Source organism: Dipodomys merriami, unplaced genomic scaffold (assembly GCF_024711535.1).
Source record: "Dipodomys merriami isolate MVZ:Mamm:240054 unplaced genomic scaffold, mDipMer1.0.p SCAF_62, whole genome shotgun sequence".
Taxonomy (NCBI): Eukaryota; Metazoa; Chordata; class Mammalia; order Rodentia; family Heteromyidae; genus Dipodomys; species Dipodomys merriami.
In genome coordinates this window covers 4485019-4506553 of record NW_027206202.1, presented here as the reverse complement: position 1 = coordinate 4506553, position 21535 = coordinate 4485019, and the positions used below count along the sequence as shown (strand labels likewise).

General features: G+C 45.9%; 1 protein-coding gene across 1 annotated transcript in view; it reads left to right on the top strand.

Moving 5' to 3' along the window:
- Positions 1-20584, top strand: part of Cacng3 (calcium voltage-gated channel auxiliary subunit gamma 3) — an 88678-nt gene extending 68094 nt beyond the window's left edge. Inside the window, exons 2-4 of the mRNA XM_070004011.1 lie at positions 9315-9398; positions 13575-13715; positions 19459-20584. Of these exons, the coding sequence (XP_069860112.1) occupies positions 9315-9398; positions 13575-13715; positions 19459-19970 (737 nt within the window). The 3' untranslated portion in view covers positions 19971-20584. The remainder of the gene's footprint in view (positions 1-9314; positions 9399-13574; positions 13716-19458) is intronic.
- Positions 20585-21535: the final 951 nt, after the last annotated feature.

Sequence of the window (21535 nt, the reverse complement as noted above, 5' to 3'; positions counted from 1 at the left end):
GGCTCACGCCTGTAATCCTACCTATTCTGGAGGCTGAGATCTGATGATCGCGGTTGAAAGCCAGCCAGGGCAGGAAAGTCTGCGAAACTCTTATCTCCAGTAAACCACCAGAAAGCCAGAAGTGGTACTGTAGCTCAAGTGGTAGAGTGCTCGCCTTGAGCTGAAGAGCTGAGGGACAGCGCCCAGAGTTCAAGCCCCATGACTGGCAAAAAAAAAAAAAAAAAAAAAAAAGAGTCTCTTCAACTTATCTGCCTTTGCTGGCTTCGAACTCCAATCCTCAGATCTCAGCCTACTGGGTAGCTGAGATTACAGGAGTGAGTCCCTGGGCCCCAACCAAGAAATTCCTGTTTTAAGTGGACTCACTTGAAGACCATTGTTCTCAAGCTCAGCCACGGAATCACCCAGGCCTTCTTAAAACTCCATATGCCTCAAATTTCATGAAGAATCTCCAAATCAGTAGCTCATTCCTGTAAATCCTATTTACTCAGGAGGCTGAGATTGGAGGATCACAGTTTGAAGTCATCCCAGACAAGAAAATCTGTGAGACTCTTACCTCTGTAATTAACCAGCAAAAGGCCAGAAGTGGAGCTGAGGCTCATGGGTAGAGTGTTAGACTTGAGGCAAAACAAAAAGCTGAGGGACCAAGCCCAGGCCCTGAATTCAAGACTCAGGATCAGCACGCACACTCAAGCAAGGAAGGGAAGGAACAGAGAGGAGAAAAAGAAAGGGAGTCTCCCTCCCTTCTTTCCCAGGACAATTCCAAAACACGCCCCAGTTGAAAGTCTGTTTTTGGACTGCCTCATCCTCAGATGGTAAAGATGTACCATGGGCCCAGCAACCCAAACATTCTTCTAGTCAAGGAGTTGCTTTTGCTTCTAGAACCAGCATAAACCAACTTGATATTTGCTGTTCTCTACAATGTCTCAAGGCAAATCCATCACATGGAAGATTTAACCAAAGACTCACGTGGCTGATAAGCCAAGCTCTAGTTTCTCCAGGAACCTTGTTTGGGCTCTCTAAGCTGTGATGTGAGGGCTTGGAGTTTGGTTTCACTGGCAGGATTCATGGCTAAGATGGGTACCATGCTCCAGGCACTGGATTGGTTCTGTTTCTGACCTGGCCCAGGCAGCCAGGCTGGATTTGTTGGGGTTTCCTGCCTTTCCTCTGAACACAAGATGAAGCTTGCTCAGAAGTAACCTGACCTTCTGTGAAGTTGGTGAACCTAGAGCCACCAAGCCTTCCCCAGGGCCATCCATGTGGAGTTGCTCACAGACCAGGGAGATGGATGAGGACTGTGTCTCAGGGAAGGATACTCAGAGGTCCTACTGATGGCCTCTCCTTCTGCTGGAGGAGCAACATCTGGGGGAATCTGACCCCTGTATGGTTTGTGTATGAGGTGTTTCTCAAAGACTTGTATAGAAAGCCTGATCCCCAGCACATCACTGTTCAGGGGTGATTGGTCATCAACATACTGGATCAATCCATCCATAGAATTACATCAAGTGGACTGTTGAGGGCTGGATACAGCTGTAGGAGGTAGGGCCTGATTGGAGGATGTGGATCATTGGGAACATGTTCTTAGGGGTTAGATCCTTGTCCCAGACCTTGCTGCCTCTCCGCTTTCCCAGCTGCCAGCAGGTGAGCAGCCTCCTTGACCATGTGCTCCATCTCACCATGGCCTGAAAACGAGAAGACAAATAAATGGCCACAGACCTCAGATCTGAGCCCAGATCAACCTTTTCTCTTTTAGAAGTTCCTTCGTTTCGGTAGTTTATCACAGTCGTAGAAAGTTGACTGACACACCAGTCTCCCATTCAGGAAATCCTTTCAAGACTGCAAACGTAGACAAATGGGACTTGGGATGATAGTCTCGCTTCACCAGGCCTGTCTGCTCCAAGTCTGGTGGTTCATGAGTTGAAGCCAACACACTGGATGCAGAATCTTTTTTTGTAAGGATTTACTTCACTTTTTTTAAGGATCTACTCTACCTGGTCTTTAGCCAGACATGGCAGAGCAGGTGGTGTGTCCAGAATGTGAGAACTCTTTGGACTCTGTTCTTAAATTGGTCCTCTGTGCATGTACCACACCCCCTCCACCCACACACACAGCTGCGCATGTGTACTTCCATTTTTGTAATGGTGGAAGAGAGACCATACTCTCCAGTTTTTCATTGGTTTCCTCTAAGCCAAGTCCAAAACAGAAGCAATGGCATTAGTAGCCAAGATGAGCCTCTAGCCCTCATCTTGGTGCCCAGAACTGTGTTAGTACTATTAGAAGGATTTTTGCAGGTGGGCACTCGTGGTTTATGCCTGTCATACTAGCTACTCTGGAAGCTGAGATCTAAAGATCACAGTTCAAAGCCAGACTAGGCAGGAAAGTCCATGAGACTTTATCTCCAATTAACCAACCAGAAGCAGAGGTGTGGCTCAAGTGGTAGTCTTGAGCAAAAAAAAAGAAAAAGCCAAGTAAAGGCACAGGCACTGAGTTCAAACCCCAGTACCAGTGTACACACACACACACACACACACACACACACACACACACACACACGAAGATTTTGCTAAGAGTTCAGGTTTTGGTTTAGTCAGAACTTAGCAGTGGATCAAGCTCTTGATGAATTGTTTTCCCCTTCTCTAGACATCCTGACTGAATTATATAACACCTATGTACTAAATATTGCTCTAAAGTACTTGGCAATGATTAATTTCTACACTCCTCATAAAAAATAAACCTAAGATCACAGAAATGGAGAGACAAAGGGTGAACAAAAGCAGCAGTGATACTCACTGGACATTATGTTGAAAGTGAGCTACAGATTTTGTGGGTGGGGATGGGAGGGAAAAATCTGGGAAAGAGCGAGGAAAGGGGGGACATTGTCCAAAATGAAATGTGCTCTTTATCTGACATGTCACTAAAACACCTCTGTACATTACCTTTATAATAACAATTTTAAAAGAAAGGGGGGGGATAAATCTGAGATGTGGATACTACTATTAATCTCAGCTTACAGAAGAAGAAACTTAAACACATGGAAACTACATGATTCAGAAATTCAGGATTAAGGAAGTGGCACTGTAGCTCAAGTGGTAGAGCGCTCGCCTTGAGCTGAAGAGCTGAGGGACAGTGTCCAAGCCCAGAGTTCAAGCCCCACGACTGACAAAAAAAGAGAGAGAGAGAGATCAGCTTAGTATCTAGGCTCATGTCTACAAGCCTAGCTACTCAGGAGGCTAAGCTCTGAGGATCAAAATTAGGAGCCAGGGAGACACAACTGGGACTCTTATCTCAGAAGTGAAGGTGCGGCTCAAGTGGTAGAGTGCCAGGCTGGAGGAAAAAAAAAAACAGCCAATTGAGAACACAAGGCCCTGAGTTCAAACTCTAGTAGTTAATTGGAGATAAGAGTCTCACAGGCTTTCTGCCCGAGCTAACTTCAAACCACAATCCTCTGATCTCAGCCTCCTGAGTACCTAAGATTGCAGACATGAGCCATCGGTGCCCAGCTAACCAAATATGTATTTTTGCTTGAAAAAGTATTAGATTAAAAAGAATGTGCATGCTTTTAATTGAACAGGGATTACCTAAATTTGGGATAATAGACTGCTTGTGAATTTATGTTATTTCTCTATACTGAAAAATTACCCTAATATACTGTTTGCTCCTAAATGCAATATCACCGTGACTTAGTTATTCTAGTTTTGTTAGGTAGTTTGGTATCAGGTAGGAACCCATTTTCTTGAGCCTTGTCACTTATTCTAACATTTTACTTTCTAGAAAGTTGTCCCCAACTTCCCAACTAGCCTAGTTCTATCATCTGGGGGAAAAAAATGACACTATCATTCTGGGTTTTTTTTTTTTTCCTATTACTTTGAACACAATTCTTGTGCTGACTAGAACAGGCAAGATTGTGGTCAATAATAAGAGGTAGGGCTGGGAAGGTGGCTCAGTGGTAGAGCGCTTGCCTTGCATGCCTGAGGCCCTGGGTTCGATTCTTCAGCACCACATAAGCAAAAAGAAAAAAGCCGGAAGTGGCTCTGTGGCTCAAGTGGTAGAGCACTAGCCTTGAGCTGAAGAGCTGAGGGACAGTGCCCAGCCCCCCCCCAAAAAAAGGAAAAAGAAAAACCTGGTTCTACCTTCTGTTCCAAAGCTTTTTCCAGGGTCCTGTGACCCAGGGGATCTTACAGCCCCGTTTTCCCATCTACTCTGATACTGGGTTCCCATCACCCCTCCCTTTTAGGTATAAGGCTAAATAAACCCCTTTGGTTTGGTTCACTGTATTCCTGCATCTTTCTATCCCAGGGCCTTAGCTTAAGCTGTGCTATTACAATATTTACCTATGTATCCCAACCTGCTCCTTGCAAATCTGTTGGATCTCAGCATCTCTTCTGGTTCCATTGCTAGCAGTTTGTAAGCAAGTCTCAATACCTTTCCATGTTCTTAAATTGACCAATATGGGGAAATTCTCCTAAGAAAAGGTAAGCAAGAAGCAGAAGCATGATTCCAATCTTGTTAGATCTTTTTTTTTTTTTTGGCACAGTATCACAGGGGAGGGAAAAGAAGCCTAGAAAGACATAAACAAAAATGCTAAATGGTGGTTACTTCTAGGAGCTCTAATGCTATGCTCCTGACACAAATGGCTAAGTTCACTTTAAGACGAGTATATGGCTTCCAGCAAGGAATCTTCCTTCAGGAGATTTTTATTCTCTTTCCTTTCATATTGCTTTATAAAAATCTCACTGTGTCACCAATGTGTCTCATCTGGTCCTGAAATGTCTACCAAAACTGATGGTAGTATTAGCTGTAATTTATTGAGTTCTTATGTGGCAGGAACTGTACCAAATGCATTACAGCATTGCCTGATTGAAAGATTTATGTGACTTCCAGGAGTCAGTGGCTCATGCCTATAATCCTAGCTACTCAGGAGGCTAAGATCTAAGGATCGTGGTTCGAAGCCAGCCCAGGCAGGAAACTCCATGAGACTCTTATCTCCAATAAACTACTCAAAAAAAAGCTGGAAGTGGCACTGAGGCTCACGTGGTAGAGCACTCACTTTGAGCAAAAAGAAGCTCAGGGACAGTGCCCAGTACTTAAAAAAAAAAATTATGTAGCTAAGTGTCAGTGCTTCATACCTATAATCCTAACTATTCAGAAGTTTGAGCTCTGAGGCTCATGGTTCAAAGCCAACCCAGGCAGGAAAGTTTGTGAAACTCTTATCCTTAATTAGCCAGCAAAAAAAGCTGGAGGTAGAGCTGTGGCTCAGGAGGTAGAGCGCCAGCAATGAGGAGGAAAAATCAAATGAGGGCACAAGCCTCAGTACTGGCATACACACACACACACACACACACACACACACACACACACACACACACACACACACACACACAATTTATGTATAAAATGCTGAGAACAGCAACTAGTGCTGCTCAGTGAATCCTCCACAAATTTGCTCTTATTTATTGTCCTGTGGTAGAAGGAGAAACTGAGTTGGCAGAGGTACTTTGCTGTAAGTACCCTAATTAGCAAGTGACCAAGTCAGGATGGATTTAAGGTGTAACTAACTCCAAAGCCTGGTCCTTACTTGCAGGAACAGGGTACATTATCCAGGCTAACCCTCTAGTGCCATCCTAAGAGAGAGGACAAACTCCTTTTCACATTCTTCTTGTGTCTTCAGAAAGCAGAGATCACTAGACCAGGGAGCGTTGTGGAAATTTTGTTTTATTTTTTTATTACCAGTACTAGAGTTGAAGCTAACAGGTTCACACTTTCTAGACAGGTGCTCTTCCACTTGAACCATACCTTCACCCTTGTTTTTTGCTGGCTATATTTTTGAGATAGAGTATCACTTCCTGCCAGGTCATGGCCCTGACTTACAATGTACCTACTTTAGATTTCCCATCCTTGCTGAGATAAAAGCTATTTGCTGCCATGTCCATCTTCCCTTGCAGAGATGAAAAGTTTAGAATTTTTCTGCCTAGACTGATCTGGATCCTCCAATTCTCAGCTGCCTATGTCATTTGGTATAATAAGAATATACCACACACAAAAAAAAACCTAGGTCTGAGTTTCATGAACCTCTGTGCCCAGGCAGACCTTAATCTCAGCCTCCCAAGCAGCTAGCATTACAGGCATGAGTCACCAGCATCCAGCAACAAAACAGTTCTTAAAGAACTAGAGAGTAGCCAGGTGTTGGTGGCTCCCATCTTTAATCCTAGCTACTCAGAAGGCTGAGATCTGAGGCACTTAGAGACCAACCTGGGCAGGAAGAGTTCTTGAGACTCAACTCCAATTAATCACCAAAAAAAAGCCAGAAGAAGAGGTGTGGTTCAAGTGGGTAGAGCTCACAGGCTGTGGGAAAACAAGAAGGTGGTGACACTGGAGTATCTAGAACCTTCTAGTATTTTCTGGTTCTCAGTCCTACTTCCAAGCTGCCTTGAGTCACCTTGAGTCACCTTGAGCAGGCCTGTTCCACAAGCTGATACAGGCATAAGTGCATTCTAACACACCAGTTTTAAGGGAGTTCTTATCCCATCTTTCCCATCAGCCTTTTCTTCCCATGGTAGCTTCCATGGAATATGTCAAACAGTGAGGTGGGGATCCCTAGCAAGCCCCCTGCCCTGCCCAGTAGTCCCTGAAGTAGAAAAAGCACAGTTAATGGGGAAAGACTCTGCGTCTATCTCTAAATCCATAGGAATTTGGACTATGGAGTCTGCCAGACCCACGCTTGAATGAACCCTGTAGGAGCTGTGTCCTTGAGAGACCCATTTACTTTAATAAGCCTCAGTTTCCTCACTTATAAAATAGGGATTGTAACAGCAGAGGTTTTGGGAGCCACTGATGTAAAACATGGAAAGGCTTAGAATGGTGCAGGGGGTTACAGTCAACTTGCAATGTGTGCCAATTACTAAATTTATCAAGTCAACTTGTGTTAATCGGCTACTAGGGACGTTGTCATGGATATGTCTTTCTTTCAACGATTACTTGTATCTTCTGTTCCAGATCTGTTTCTTGTTTGTTTGTTTTTGTCAGTCGTGGGGCTTGAACTCTGGGCCTGGGCCCTGTCCCTCAGCTCTTCAGCTCAAGGCTACCACTTGAGCCACAGCGCCACTTCCGGTTTTCTGTGGTTTATTGGCGATAAGAGTCTCACGGACTTTCCTGCCTGGACTGGCTTGGAACCGAGGTCCTCAGATCTCAGCCTCCTGAGTAGCTAGGATTACAGGCACGAGCCACCAGCGCCCAGGCACCTTGCTTCACCCTTACAATGACTTCTTGGAGACATTCGCCCACCTCTGATTCTTCATCGTGCTGCTTCAATCACTCTATATTACTCCTCACCTCCCCAAAGTCTTTGCAGAGAGGAATGAGAACAGGAATGCATAATTTCCTATTGTGTTCTGGTGAGACATCCTGAATATTGTTTGTCATTTATAAGAACTGACAGAGCCATTAAGTGCCCCAGAGATTGGTTAATTGGCTAGTTAATAAACACCACAATGATTATCTAACACACACATAATCAGTTAAGTCACATTTATGCTAGAGAAAGGAAAGGAAAGAAAATGCAGATGGTTTCTCTGAGACAGAGACAGAATTGTCTTGGGAAATTCTGCATGTCCCTAGTGGTTGAGCCACACAGCAGGGGACAGCAAGCTAGGGGGTCCTTGTCAGAGGAGACAGGAGAGGAAGGCTCCTGCTCAGAGTCAAGCACTGCTGGCCAGAGTGGATGACTCCAAAATACCTGGATACAGACCTCTCCTGGAATTCTGCATGATTGCATGCAAAATCCTTGATGCTTCCTCTGTAAAATGGAAAGATAAATCAATATCCTTAAGTTCCACATCCTTTTTCTCTTGGCAAACAGGGGCATAACATATAAGACAATGGGGTCCTCTTAGTGTGTCTGCAGCCTAGATCCTTCATCTACATAGGGGCCAACTGCCTGTGATAAACGAAAAGCAGAATATTGCAGCATTCTATTTTCTTTTCTTTTCTTTTCTTTTTGAGGCTTGAACTCAGGGCCTGCGCATTGTCCCTGAGCTTTATCCACTCAAGGCTAGCATTCTACTGCTTAAGTCACAACTCCACATTTGGTTTTCTGGTGCATCATTGGAGATAAACAGTCTCATGGATTTTCTTGCCCGGGCTGACTTTGAACCACATCTTCAGATCTCAGCCTCCTGAGTAGCTAGGATTACAGGCATGAGCCACCAGCACTTGGCTTAACCTTGTACATTTTTTTAAAAGGAAAGAAAGTTCTTTTTTCTGAACAAGTAAGACTCAAACCACTAACTTGTGGGCAACGAGTATTTTTAGGTGTTTTTGTTTTGTTTTGTTGACAGCACTGGGGTTTGAATTCAGGGCTTTGTACTTGCTATGATGGCACTCTACCACTTGAGTCACACCCTCAGTTGTTTTTATTTAAAATGTATGTATGTATGTATGTATGTATGTATGTGTGTGTGTGTGTGTGTGTGTGTGTGTATTTGCCTTTAGCTTTGTGTCACTGTGAAGAAATACCTGAGATTAACTCACTTCTCTCTCTTTTTTTTTTTTTTGGTGCCAGTCCAGGGACTTGAACTCAGAGCCTGTCCCTTCTTTTGCTCAATGCTACCAATCTACCACTTTGAACTATAGCTCCACATCCAGCTTTTGTTTTTGTAGTTTGAGTGGAGATAAGAGTCTCACAGACTTTTCTGCCCGAGCTGGCTTTGAATCACAATCCTCTGATCTTAGCCTCCTAGGTAGCTAGAATGACAGATTTGAGACACCAGTGCCCTGGTTTGGTCAATGAGGAAAAGTTTTGTTCTGGGTGGGTCATTGTTTCAGAGGTTTTGGTCCATGGTTGGTCAGCGCTGTTGTTTAGGGCCTGGGCTGAGGTAAGACGGGACCTCATGGCAGGGAGCACACAGTAGAGTGAGGCTGCTCACTTCAGGATGCCTGGAAGCAGAGAGGGAGGGGAGGGAGGAAGGAAAGAGAGAGAGGGAGAGAGGGAGAGAGAGAGAGAGAGAGAGTGCCAGAGTCCTAAAATCCCTTTCAAGAGCCACTCCCCCCATGACCTAACTTCCTCCCACTAGGTTTCGTCTTTGAAGGTTCCTCCTCCTCCTTCCTCCCACTGACCAGGACTTCGATGCAAAGTATAACAAGAAGCTCTTCTTGGTGTCTAAATCAAACACAATTGCTGCTGGACTTTACTATGCACAGCCCACCCACTCCCCCAGTCCAGGGACACGTGTGAGCTTCAGGGTGGAGGACTCAGGCTGTCCCCCGCCCTCCCAGGACACTGCCTTCTCCCTCTCAGCTCAACACCACGTTTATTCCCACAGGGACTTTCCGAGGCGTGTGCAAGAAAATCGATCACTTTCCCGAGGATGCAGACTACGAGCAGGACACAGCTGAGTATCTCCTGCGTAAGTCTCACCCCCGTTTCCAGGGTTGGGGGAGGAAGGAGGTTGGGGGGAGGGAGGTCTCTCTCCCCCCAGCCATTGTCCACAGGCCTCAGAGATGGAACCCCACCACCACCACCACCACCATCCATCTGGAAATGCAAAGGGCTGCTGGTATCTCTGGTTAAGTGGTAGACACGTGGTTCTGGGTTTCTGTGTCTCTTACATTTTGATGATCTAGAAAGAGGAAAGGAAAAAAAGTAGGTTAGTCAAAACGGAAAGGTTCTTTTTAGTCCGCTTAGGAGAAGAAGAAAAAAAAATCTAAGGAATTTTCAACTCCTTACAAGTTTTTACTTTCTTCCCTGGAGGGCTGATCTGAGAAAGTGCTAATGGGCTAGGTGCTAATGGATGAGGTGCTAATGGGTGAGTTCCCCAGGGTGGAGGCTTGGAAGGAGAAATAAGAACTCCAGTTCACCTCTCCTGGGCTTCTCTTCTGTTTCAGTTCAACTGGGATGAGGCCAGGGTCTCCATGGGACTTAGCAAATGTCAGTAACCCGGATGTACCATAAACTGTTACAAACACAGAACCCAGAGCCAGAAAACTGTGGTAGCTTCTACCAAGAGCTCTGAAATCTGGTCTATCTCAACTCTGACCTGATTTTGACCTAGGGCAAGTTGCTTGAGTCCTAGATCTAGCTTTCTTCTCTTGTTGTGAAATCAAGATTCTAGTATCATCTATCTGACAGGGTCATGAAAAACAAACAAGCTAATGTCTTTTATACTTTGCCCCAAGCCCAACATGTAATCACGAGGAAATATATGTCAGTTCTGGCTTGTCATGTGAGATTAGTGACAGCAAAGTCAGTTATAGATGTGGGCTTTACCTGGGTCTGAGCAAAGAGAGAACTTGATTTGGATTTAAATGTTATTTTGGGGGGGGAGGGGTCCGATCATGGGGCTTGAACTCTGGGCCTGGGCACTGTCCCTCAGCTCTTCAGCTCAAGGCTAGCGCTCTACCACTGGAGCCACAGCACCACTTCCAGGTTTTTTCTTTTTTTTTTCTTTTTTTTTTTTTTGCTTATGTGGTGCTGAGGAATTGAACCCAAGGCCTCATGCATGCAAGGCAAGCACTCTACCACTGAGCCACCTTCCCAGCCCTATAATTTTTTTTTCCAAGACCAGGTAATGAGTTCATGAACAAATTCCAAAGGCATTGATTATTCAGCTGTGTTAGATTTAAGGTGCTTTTATTTTTTAAATTATGATTATATATGGAAAGTCCTATTCTGGCTCTGTTTGTGTGGAGTTCAGTGTAGAGGATATGCTTAGCATGTGTGAGTCTTTGGGTTCAACCTTGAGAACAAGAAGGGAAGGGAAGGGAAGAAAGAGAAGAGAAGAAAGAAGGGAGAAAGGGAAGGAAGGAGGGAGGAAGAGATGAAAGAGGCAAGGAGAGAGTGGAAAAGAAAGAAGGAAGGAAGGAAAGAAGAGAAAGAGGCAGGGAAAGCAGAAAGAAGAGAAGAAATGAAGAAAGGAGGGAATAAAGGAGAGAAGGAAGAAGGGAGGGAGGGAACTAGGATGGAGGAATGAAAGAAAGTAGGAAGGGAAGGAGGACAAGAAGGGATGGAGGGAAAGAAGAAAAGGAGAGAAAAGGAAAGATGAAAGAAGGGAGAGAGGGAGAATAGACATATGGAAGAAGGGAGGGAAGGGAGAGGGATGAGTGAAAGAAAGAAGAGAGAAGACAAGAAGGGAAGGAGAGAGGGAAGAAGAGAGGGATGGAAGAAAGAAGAGAGGACAAAAGAAGAGCGGGAAGGAAGAAATGAGGGAGAGAAGGGAAAAGGGAAGGTGGGAGAGAAAGAGAAGAAAGAGTGGAGGATGACAGGAGTCACTGGGACCCCTGGAAAGAGAATAGCTTTGAAGTCTGTGGGATTTTACCAGGATGTCATCCTTTATCTTTTCGACTTGAAAGGAGCATTTTGATGTTTGCCCCGTTGGAGATAAACGGAAATAGGACTTTCATTCCACAACTCGCAAAATTGATTTTATTTGGAGAGTTTGATGGCGTTTCCAACAAAACATTTGTCTTCCCTCTGGGAAGATGGGGTCCTCTCTCCTTTCGTCTCCCCTTACCGCCATCTCCCAGTCCACTCAGCTTCACCGAGAACCACAGCACAGAGCCAAGGGTAAGGAGGGAAAGTGAAGGTCACATTCCTTCATAGCTCTCCTTACTGTCTAGGAATTTATGCTGCCTCACAGCCCTGACAAAATGGGGGTTCTTCCTATGATTTCTCTGCTATTTCCTCATCTTCATGTGCAGCTCAGATGCCGATGTCTTCACCTCACTCACTGTGGCTATAACAAAATACCCGAGACCAGACGATTAGTAAAGAACAGATATTTATGTAGCTTACAGTGCTGGAGGCTGGGCAGCCCTGAGCCCCCACAGCCACCCACCCCAGCCCTTGTGCCCTGACACCCACCCCCACACTGAGCCACCTTGAAACAAATGTAGCCCCCTTGGTCTTTTGTGATTTAAGAGAACACACACACACACACACACACACACACACACACACACACACACACACACACACACACACACACGTGGCCCCTCTGTAAATTCCACGGTCTTCCCATCTCTCTTTTGGATGATCTCCATTTATCTACAGCAGTGGCCAAACTTCTGACAGACAAGCATGCAAACATGAACCCACTCAAGAAAGAGCTGTCAGAAGAAAGAGCTATGTGGTTGAGTCTGAGCACATTTTCATGGCTGGCAAATGGAAACAGCCCATCCGAGCTTATAGGGTTAAAACTTAGAACACTGAAGAATACAAATTTAGTTTTGAGCCCAGGGAGCTGTGACCCTTCCTGACCCACCCCCGAAGAAATTACAAATCAATTCATTTGTTCATTGAGTGACTAGACAGATGTAAGTGGGTGCTGTCCAGCTCTGTGCTACACAGCACATGCTCGAAATCTGATAGCAGTCTCCGCGTTCAAGGCTGGCTATGTAATCTGCAGGTCCCAATACCAAAGGAACATCCCAGAGTCCTAGCTCCAAAATACAGGACAAAAAAGTTTCCTTCCCTAAGCCAGGTACCAATGGCTCACATTTATAACCCTAGCTACTCAGGAGGCTGAAACCTGAGGATCACAGTTGGAAGCCAGCTCAGGCAGGAAAATCCTGTGGGATTCTTGTCTCTAGTTAACCAGCAAGATGGAGCTATGGCTCGAATGGTAGAGCACCAGCCTTGAACAAATAAACTAAGAACAGCACCCGGGCCCCTGATGACACAAAAAGAAAGAGAAACAATGAAACAGACAGAGAGAAAGAGGGAGGGAGGGAAGGAGACAGGGAGGGAAGGAAGGAAGGAAGGAGGGAGGGAAGGAAAGAGGGAGGGAAGGGAGGAAGGAAGGGAGGAAGGAAGGAAAGAAGGAAGGAAGGAAGGAAGGAAGGAAGGAAGGAAGGGAGAGAGGGAGGGAGGGAGGGAGGGAGGGAAAGAATGGAAAGAGGAAGGAAAGAAGGAAGGCAGGAAGGAAGGAAGGAAAGAAGGAAGGAAAGAATAAAAGAAGGAAGGAGGAAGGAAGGAAGGAAGGCAGGAAGGAAGGGAGGGAGGGAGGGAGGGAGGAATGAAGGAAGGAACGAAGGAAGGAAGGAAGGAAGGAAGGAAGGAAGGGAGGGAGGGAGGGAGGGAGGGAAAGAATGGAGGGAGGAAGAAAGGAAGGAAGGAAGGAAAGAAAGAAGGAAGGGAGGAAGGAAGGAGGGAAGAAAGGAGAGAGGGAGGGAAGGAAAGAAGAAAGGAAGGAAAGGGAGGGAGAGAGGGAGGCAGGAGGGAGGGAGGGAAGGAAGGAGGGAGGGAAGGAAAGAGGGAGGGAAGGAAGGAAGGAAGGAAAGAAGGAAGGGAAGGAAAGAGGGAGAGAAGGGAGGGAAGGAAGTAAGCAAGCAAGAAAGGAAGGAAGGAAAGAGGGAGAGAAGGAAGGGAAGAAAGGAAGGAAGGAGGAAGGAAGGAAGGGAAAGAAGGAAGGAGGGAGGGAGAGAGGAAGCAAATTGTTGAACCTTGGCGTTAGATCTTCCGGGTTGGTGACACTGGTGTAGTGCCAGCCATCCCTGGACTCTTTCCTGTGGCACCCGATGCCAGCGTTAGGAGGGTCCCAGGAGTGGCTGGGTGCGGGCAGACAGCTCTCCCCTCCTCCCTGCAGGCGCTGTGCGGGCCTCCAGTGTCTTCCCCATCCTCAGCGTCACGCTGCTGTTCTTCGGGGGGCTCTGTGTGGCGGCCAGTGAGTTCCACCGCAGCAGACACAATGTCATCCTCAGCGCGGGCATCTTCTTCGTCTCCGCAGGTGAGTGTCTTATGCCAGCTCTTCCTGGACACCACACTGAAGTCAGCGGCTCCATGGACAAAACAATGCTGTTCAGGGTTCCTTCTGGGCAAAAACTGAATTTCTTCTTTTTTTTCTTTTCAGTCATGGGGCTTACACTGACTGCCTGGATGCTGTCTTTGAGCTCTTTTGCTCAAGGCTAGCTCTCTACCACTTTGAGCCATGGTGCCACTTCTGGTTTTCTGGTGTTAATTGAAGATAAGAGTCTCACAGACTTTGCTGCCCAGGCTGGCTTCAAATCGCAATCCTCAGATCTCAGCCTCCTGAGGAGCTAAGGTTGTAGGCATGAGCCACCAGCTACCAGCTAAGAATTTCATTAGAATAAAAAATGATAAAACTCTAGCTAAGGATATCACATCTACAGTAAAGTGTAACTTAAAAATTAGACACAAAAAGCCAGGCACTGGTGGCTCATACCTGTAATCTTAGCTACTCAGCAAGCTGAGATCTGAGAATTATGGTTAGAAGCCAGGCCAGGGAAGGAAAGTCCATGAGACTCTTATCTCCAACAGACCAACTCAGAAAAAGTCAGAGGAAGGCCTGATAATGTGGCTTAGTGGTAGAGTGCTTGCCTAGCATGCATGAAGTCCTGGGTTCGATTCCTCAGTAACACATACACAGAAAAAGCCAGAAGTGGTGCTGTGGCTCAAGTGGTAGAGAGCTAGCCTAGAGCAAAAGGAGCTCAGGGCTAGCACCCTGACCCTGAGTTCAAGCTGCAGGACCAGAAAAAAAAAATTTTAGATACAATAAGAGATTCACAACTAGTAATATATAATATTATAATATAGTAATAAAGTAGAACACTCATGATAAATTATTTAAAACAAAAGTTATTTAAAATACGAATTGTTTCTAGAATTTCCCAGGGAAACTTTTTTCATTTATTTATTTATTTATTTATTTATTTATTTATTTATTTATTTATTTATTTATTTATGGTGATGCTAGGGTTTGAACTCAGGGCCTCCTGCATATCTTCAGTGTTGTTCCTGACAGGTTGTTTTTCAGATAAGGATCTCCCTTGCTACACAGCATGTACCCTGACTCAACCCACCTACCTTAGACTCCCTGATAGCTGGAATAATAGATACCGGCCTCTGTGTCTAACTCTGTATTGAGAGGAGATCTCGTGGGGTTTTTTTTCTGCATCGGCTAGCCTTGAACCACCATCCTCCCAATCTCAGCCTCCCTGGGTGCCTGACCTTCATTTTTTGAGCTGTGGTTAACCACAGGTAACTAAAACCTCATAAAGAAGAACCAGGAACAAGAGGGAAAGGAGCTACTATAGTATAATGTATCTACTGAGACAGAGATAATGGAGGAGAGGATACAGGGATTGAGCTTTGAATCCAGGCTCTCTACATTTGCAGCCTTGGGAAACATTACCAACTTCTCGTAGCTCAATTTTCTCACCTTTGACATAGCAAATAAGAACAGTAACAGCTTCCTAGCATTATTGGAAGGAAACTGAGTATAAAAGACATGATGTTATTTTCTTTAGTTATTTATTATATATTTTATTTATTTAATTAGTTAATTTAAGCCAGTCCTGGAGCGTGAATGAAGCAGGGCCTAGCACTTTCCTTGGGCTTCTTTTGCTCAAGGCTGGTTACTCTACCCCTTGAGCCACAGCTCCACTTCCAGTGTTCTGGTACTTAACTGGCAGATAGGAGTCTCACAGACTTTTCTGCCCAAGCCAGCTTCAAATAGCCACCCTCATATCTCAGGCTCCTGAGTAGCTAGGATTTACAGGTGTGAGCCGCATTATCTTCTAATTTTGGAAAAGCAGCAACAAGAGATGCCAAGTCAGGAATCCAGAGCCCTGATCCCCTGTTAAGACTTTTCGTAGGCTCTTCCCCAGCAGGTGTCTCTTTTGAAGAAGGGAAGCCGCAAGTCTCTGGAGTCTCTGGAAACCTACTCATGCTGCACACTAGGCAGAGAGCCGCCATCTTGCCCTGGGAAGATGTGGTCCATTAAAGTGGCTGTGGCTTTGGACTCTGCTCTGTGAGAGCAAATATTAACAAAAGGCAAACCCAGGGACTTGCTTGGCTTTGAGACCAAGGCCCTGGCAGACCTTGACAGTCAGCTCCAATGCTGTGTTGAATTGACAGTCTGCAAAGAACAAGAGAATGTCATCCATTTGTCTCCAAGGGACCTGTGAAGGGAGGAAGGTGTCAGCAGCTATCGTCTTAGTATAGGGGCTTGTCAGGCATGACAGATTAGTCATTAGTTCATTAGTTCACACAGAAACAGGAAAGCTAGGAGCTTGGAGGTCTGATCCTAGACACCCTCTCCCTTGAATCTACTCTGAGACCCCCAGAATCTGTTTGTCCATCTATGGAATGAGAGGGTAGGAAGGTGCTATGTGCTGGGCCCCCTGTACAATGCTTAAAAGCCTGAGAACTGAAGCCAACTCTCTGAGCTCTACTATTTTTCTACTTTGTAACCTTAGGCAAGTCTCTTAACCTCTCTATGCCTCAGTTTCCCCATCTGAAAAAATGGAACTCATGACAGTCCCGCCTCTTGAGGTTATTCAGAGGATCTAGAGTATTGGCACTTGAACTCAGGGCCTTGAGCTCTCTCAACTCAAGGTCAGTAGGCTACCACTTGAGCCATGCCTCCATTTCTGAGATTTGTCTGCCTGGGCTGGCTTTGAACATTGATTCTTCAATCTCAGCCTCCTGAGTAGCTAGGATGATAAGTGAGAACCACTGGCATCCAGCTTGTTAAGGGAATTTAAAATGAGTTAATATATAAAAGTATGCTGAGAACAGAGCCCAGTATTGAGGATGGATTCAGTGCCCAATAACTCAGGGCTCTTTACTGTACACAGAGCATTCACTTACTCAACAAATACACACAGAGCTCTTGCTTTGGTCAGGCTGGGGACTAGGAGCTGGGCCATAGCAACAAATAAGAAGATCTAAATCCTTGCCCTTGCAGAATTCACAGGCTGAGCAATGGAACAAAGCTACTGTCTACTGTCATCTAGTTCTTCCTGAAGCTAGTTACTGAAATCCCAGGCCCCTGGGGCTGCCCTGGGTTCAAATCATTTCTTAGCTGGGACAACATAAGAATTCCCTGATGTCTCTATGTATGTTTCCTCATATGTAAAAGAAGGGCCTGTTTTCAAGGCCATCCTGGGGTTTGCATTCCGAGCCTTGAACTATCTAGGTAGATGTCCTACTACTGAGCCATACCTCCAGCTCCATTTTTGCACTAGTTCTTTTTGAGATTAGTGTCTCGCTACCTGCCATCTCTGAACTGAGATGACAGATACATGTCACTTCATCCAACTTCCTTCTGTTGAGATGCAGTCTCGAAGACTTTTTTGCCCAGACTGGCCTCAAATCATGATTCTTCCTTTCTTGGCCTCCCACTTATCTAGGATTACAGGCATGAGCCTCCAGTGCCTCGCTTCTTTTCATTTATTCATTTTTTGATTGATTGATGACAGATGAACAAATAATAAGTAGTAGAGGTGTTAAACAGATGATATATAAATAGATAATATATATCACACAGAGAGAGAAAGAGAGAAGAAATTCACATGGATGTCCACTCTTTGTTTGACACTTGATTCTCCCTTAGAACTCTTCTTTCTCCTCTTCTCTCCTTCCCCAGCAAGGGAGGGTGGGAAGGCTGCTTCCTCAACTTAGTCACCAAAATTTCTCTCCTAGCAGAGAAAATATGGCTATGGGGAAGCAAGGGCCTCACTCAACGCTGCCTTCAGTAAGCTGAAATGTCTTTGAAGTCTGCCTCCCATTCAACTTAAAAAATTCATGTGAATTCTGCTCTCTCCTCCTTATTATTTCCATGTTCATTTTAATATAAAAGCATGTGTCTTCCTCACTAATCTTCCAGCTAAATTGGCACTGCTGGAAGAGATGCTGTTTTTTATCCTGTGCCTGTTAGCTGCCTGACACAGTGTTGGGTCTGTCATCTCCCATGCAGCAAAAGAGCTAGTTGATTCGAACTTGCTGCCTAGCTCCTAAATGACCTATCTGTCTGGGCCATGCAATGGCAGGAGAGGGCAGGGCCCAAACAGATCCTGAACTATAACCAGGGTGGTTCCATCCAAAATAATCCCAGTGCTTTATGCCAGCCAACCAAAATGACAGCACTAAAGCAGATGACTGGACCTGCCAGACCTGGAGTTAACACTTTACTTACTTGGCTATTTCTTAGGAAATAGTCTAGAAGTACAGAGTGTTTGTGGAAGGAGGACTCAGGAGGCTCTCAGAAAGGGTTGCTTATTACCAGGTGCTAAGTGCTTGCACCTGTAAACCTAGCTACTCAGGAGGCTGAGAACTGAGGATCGTAGTTGGAAGCCAGCCCAGACAGGAAAGTGTGCGATTCTTATCTCTGATTAATCAGCAAACAACTGGAAGTAGAGGCGTGGCTCAAGTGGTTTAGTAGCCAACCATGAGCCAAAAAGCTAAGGGATGGCACCCAGGCTCTGAGTTCAAGCGCCAGTACCAGTACACACACACACACACACACACACACACACACACACACACACACACACACACACACACACACACACACACACACACACACACACACACACACACACACACACACCACAGAGTCTCTCTCTGACTAATGGTGATGAATTCAAAGGCAAAGAGCTGTGTCTTGCCCATTTTTCCATTGCCATGGTTTAGTGCCAAGGATTAAGTGTTGATGGAATTAATTGCTCTGAAGGGAAAATAAATGCCCACTGGGTTTGACTGCTGTTTCTGGGGGAGGAAGATGAAAGTTGTATCTGAATGCTCTCTGCCCAGGACTGCAAGTCTGTGTTTCCCCAAAACAACAGAACTTATAGGAAGATCTCAGCAGTGGGATTTACCAGCCAGATTATCTTTTCCTCTCTCCCTGTCACCTCCACATTTCCTATAAATAATACCTCCAGGCTAAAAGTACCAATTGAGCCAGTGGCTCATGCCTGTAATCCTAGCTACTCAGGAGACTGAGATCTGAGGATCACAGTTTGAAGCCAGATGGGGTAAGAAAATCTAAGAGACTTTTATCTACAATTAACCAGCAAAAAGGCAGACATGGAGATATGGCTTAACTGGAGCACTAGCCTTGAGCAAAACAAGCTAGAGGCAGCCAGGTACCAGTGGCTCAATCCTAGCTATTCAGAAAGCTTAAGATCTGAGGATCTCAGTTTGAAGCCAGCCCAGGCAGAAAAGTCTGTAAGACTCTTTTTTTTTTTTTTTTTTGTCAGTCATGGGGCTTGAACTCTGGGCCTGGGCACTGTCCTTCAGCTTGAACTCTGGGCCTGGGCACTGTCCTTCAGCTCTTCAGCTCAAGGCGAGCCCTCTACCACTTGAGCTACAGAGCCACTTCCAGTTTTCTGGTGGTTTATTGGAGATAGGAGTCTCACAGTCTTTCCTGCCCGGGCTGGCTTTGAACCGTGATCCTCAGATCTCAGCCTCCTGAGTAGCTAGGATTACAGGCGTGAGCCACCAGCGCCGGCAAGACTCTTATCTCTAATAAACTACTAAGAAAAAGGCAGACGTAACGCTGTGGCTCAAGTGGTAGAGCACTAGCCTTGAGCTCAAAGAGGCTCAGGGACCACTCCAAGCCCCAGGACTGGCACCAATAACAGAATATGCTAGTCACTCATCGCCATAGCATTGCAAGGTTGATCAAATACGTGTTCTTGTTTTGTTTTGCTTTTCTCTTCTCTTAGGGTTAAGTAATATCATTGGCATCATAGTTTATATCTCAGCCAATGCAGGAGACCCCGGGCAACGTGACTCTAAGAAAAGCTATTCCTACGGCTGGTCCTTCTACTTTGGAGCCTTCTCATTCATCATTGCCGAGATCGTCGGGGTGGTAGCCGTGCACATCTACATTGAGAAACATCAGCAGTTACGTGCCAAATCCCACTCCGAGCTCCTGAAGAAATCCACCTTCGCCCGCCTTCCACCCTACAGGTACCGATTCCGGAGAAGGTCAAGTTCTCGTTCGACTGAGCCTAGGTCCCGAGATCTGTCCCCGATCAGCAAAGGCTTCCACACCATCCCTTCTACTGACATCTCCATGTTCACCCTCTCCCGGGACCCCTCGAAGATCACCATGGGGACCCTCCTCAACTCGGATCGGGACCACGCTTTTCTACAGTTCCACAACTCCACACCCAAAGAGTTCAAAGAGTCTTTGCATAATAATCCAGCTAACAGACGCACCACGCCTGTCTGAGCTGATCTCTGACCTCTGTCCCCCCCCCACCACACCTCTCACTCCGCACCTAGCCCAGCCTTGAGGGAGGGGGGGGAATGGAAAGGATGGGGGCAGGAAAGTGTCCACAGAGATCTCTCTAAGGTTGCATGACATGTGATGGTATATCCGTCTTACAAAGAAGAAAAATGAATGGACTCTAGCCTTCCCCCCACCCACCCACCCATCCCTCAGTCTCCCATGTCCCCACCCATCCTCTGTGCCAATTTCTAGTGTCATTCCTCGTGTGTGTCTGTGTCTGTGTCTGTATCTGTGTCCTCTTTTCCTTTGGGAAGCAACTCCACATTCTTCTTCCCTCCTTGGAAGGGGACTTGTCTCAGAGTCACAGGTGGCAGCCTGAGGGAGGCAGAGTTTTGTCAAAATCGCCATCAGATGGGCATCGTTGTACTGTTATTTTATTTTCCCCCCCCCATTGTGTTCACCCCATGCCTTCTCCCAGTGGCCAACCACCCAGGTGGCCCCTTGAGGGAGGTAGTTCACCTTCTCTGTGTTAGAAAAACTTGACCAGAAATCAAAGATCTCCGAGCCCTGAAGCAGTTAATGTAATAAGCACTCATGTTATTAAAGGTTTTGCCTTGTCACCAAAGCAGCTGGAAATGTTTTTGGTTATTTGTCTGGGTATTTCCTACACTCATTCACTCCCCTGACTGCCAGACCAACTCCACTCTCTGTTTTACACTCTAGCCAACAGGAAGCCCCGCCCCCCCTCCATTTGTCCTCTTAAAGCCTATTAAGCTGTGTGCCCATCAGTACCCACGTAGGCTGGCTACCTGGACAGTGTTCACCACCCAGGTCTGGAACACACTAGGTCTAAGGGCTGAGTCACCTGAGCTTCAAAGCCTTAGTCTATCACCTTTAAAATGGAACACAAGCCAGGCACCAGTGGCTCATACCTGTAATCCTACTAGTTACTCAGGAGCCTGAGGTCTGAGGAACACAATTCAAAGCCAGCCCCAGTCAGGAGTGTCCCTGAGATTCTTATTTCCAATCAACTACCCCAAAAGCCCAAAGCAGAGCTGTGGTTTGAGTGGTAAAGCAATAAGCCTTGAGCAAAAGAAGCTCAGGGACGGCATCCAGACCCTGAGTTCAAACTCTAGATCCAGCGTGGGCACGCGTGCGCGCACACACACACACACACACACACACACACACACACACACACACACACAAATAAATACACACACATATATACATACATAAAATGGAACACAATAATCAGTGACTTCCCCGTAGCAATGTAAGACTTAAATAAAAATCCACATCGAAAATGAGTAACACATTATAAAAAGCCTATTTTGTTCCTGGGGCTGGAAGTTAGGGCCTGGGCACTCTCCCTGGGCTGTTTTGCTCAGGGCTGGGCTCTCTACTACATAAGTCACATGTCTACTTCTGGCTTTTCATTGGTTCATTGGAGATAAGAATCTCGTGGGTTTTCCTGCCCAGACTCACTTTGAATTGCAATCCTCAGACTTCAACCTCCTAAGTAGCATGGATTACAGGTGTGAGCCACCCTGCTAGAATCAGTA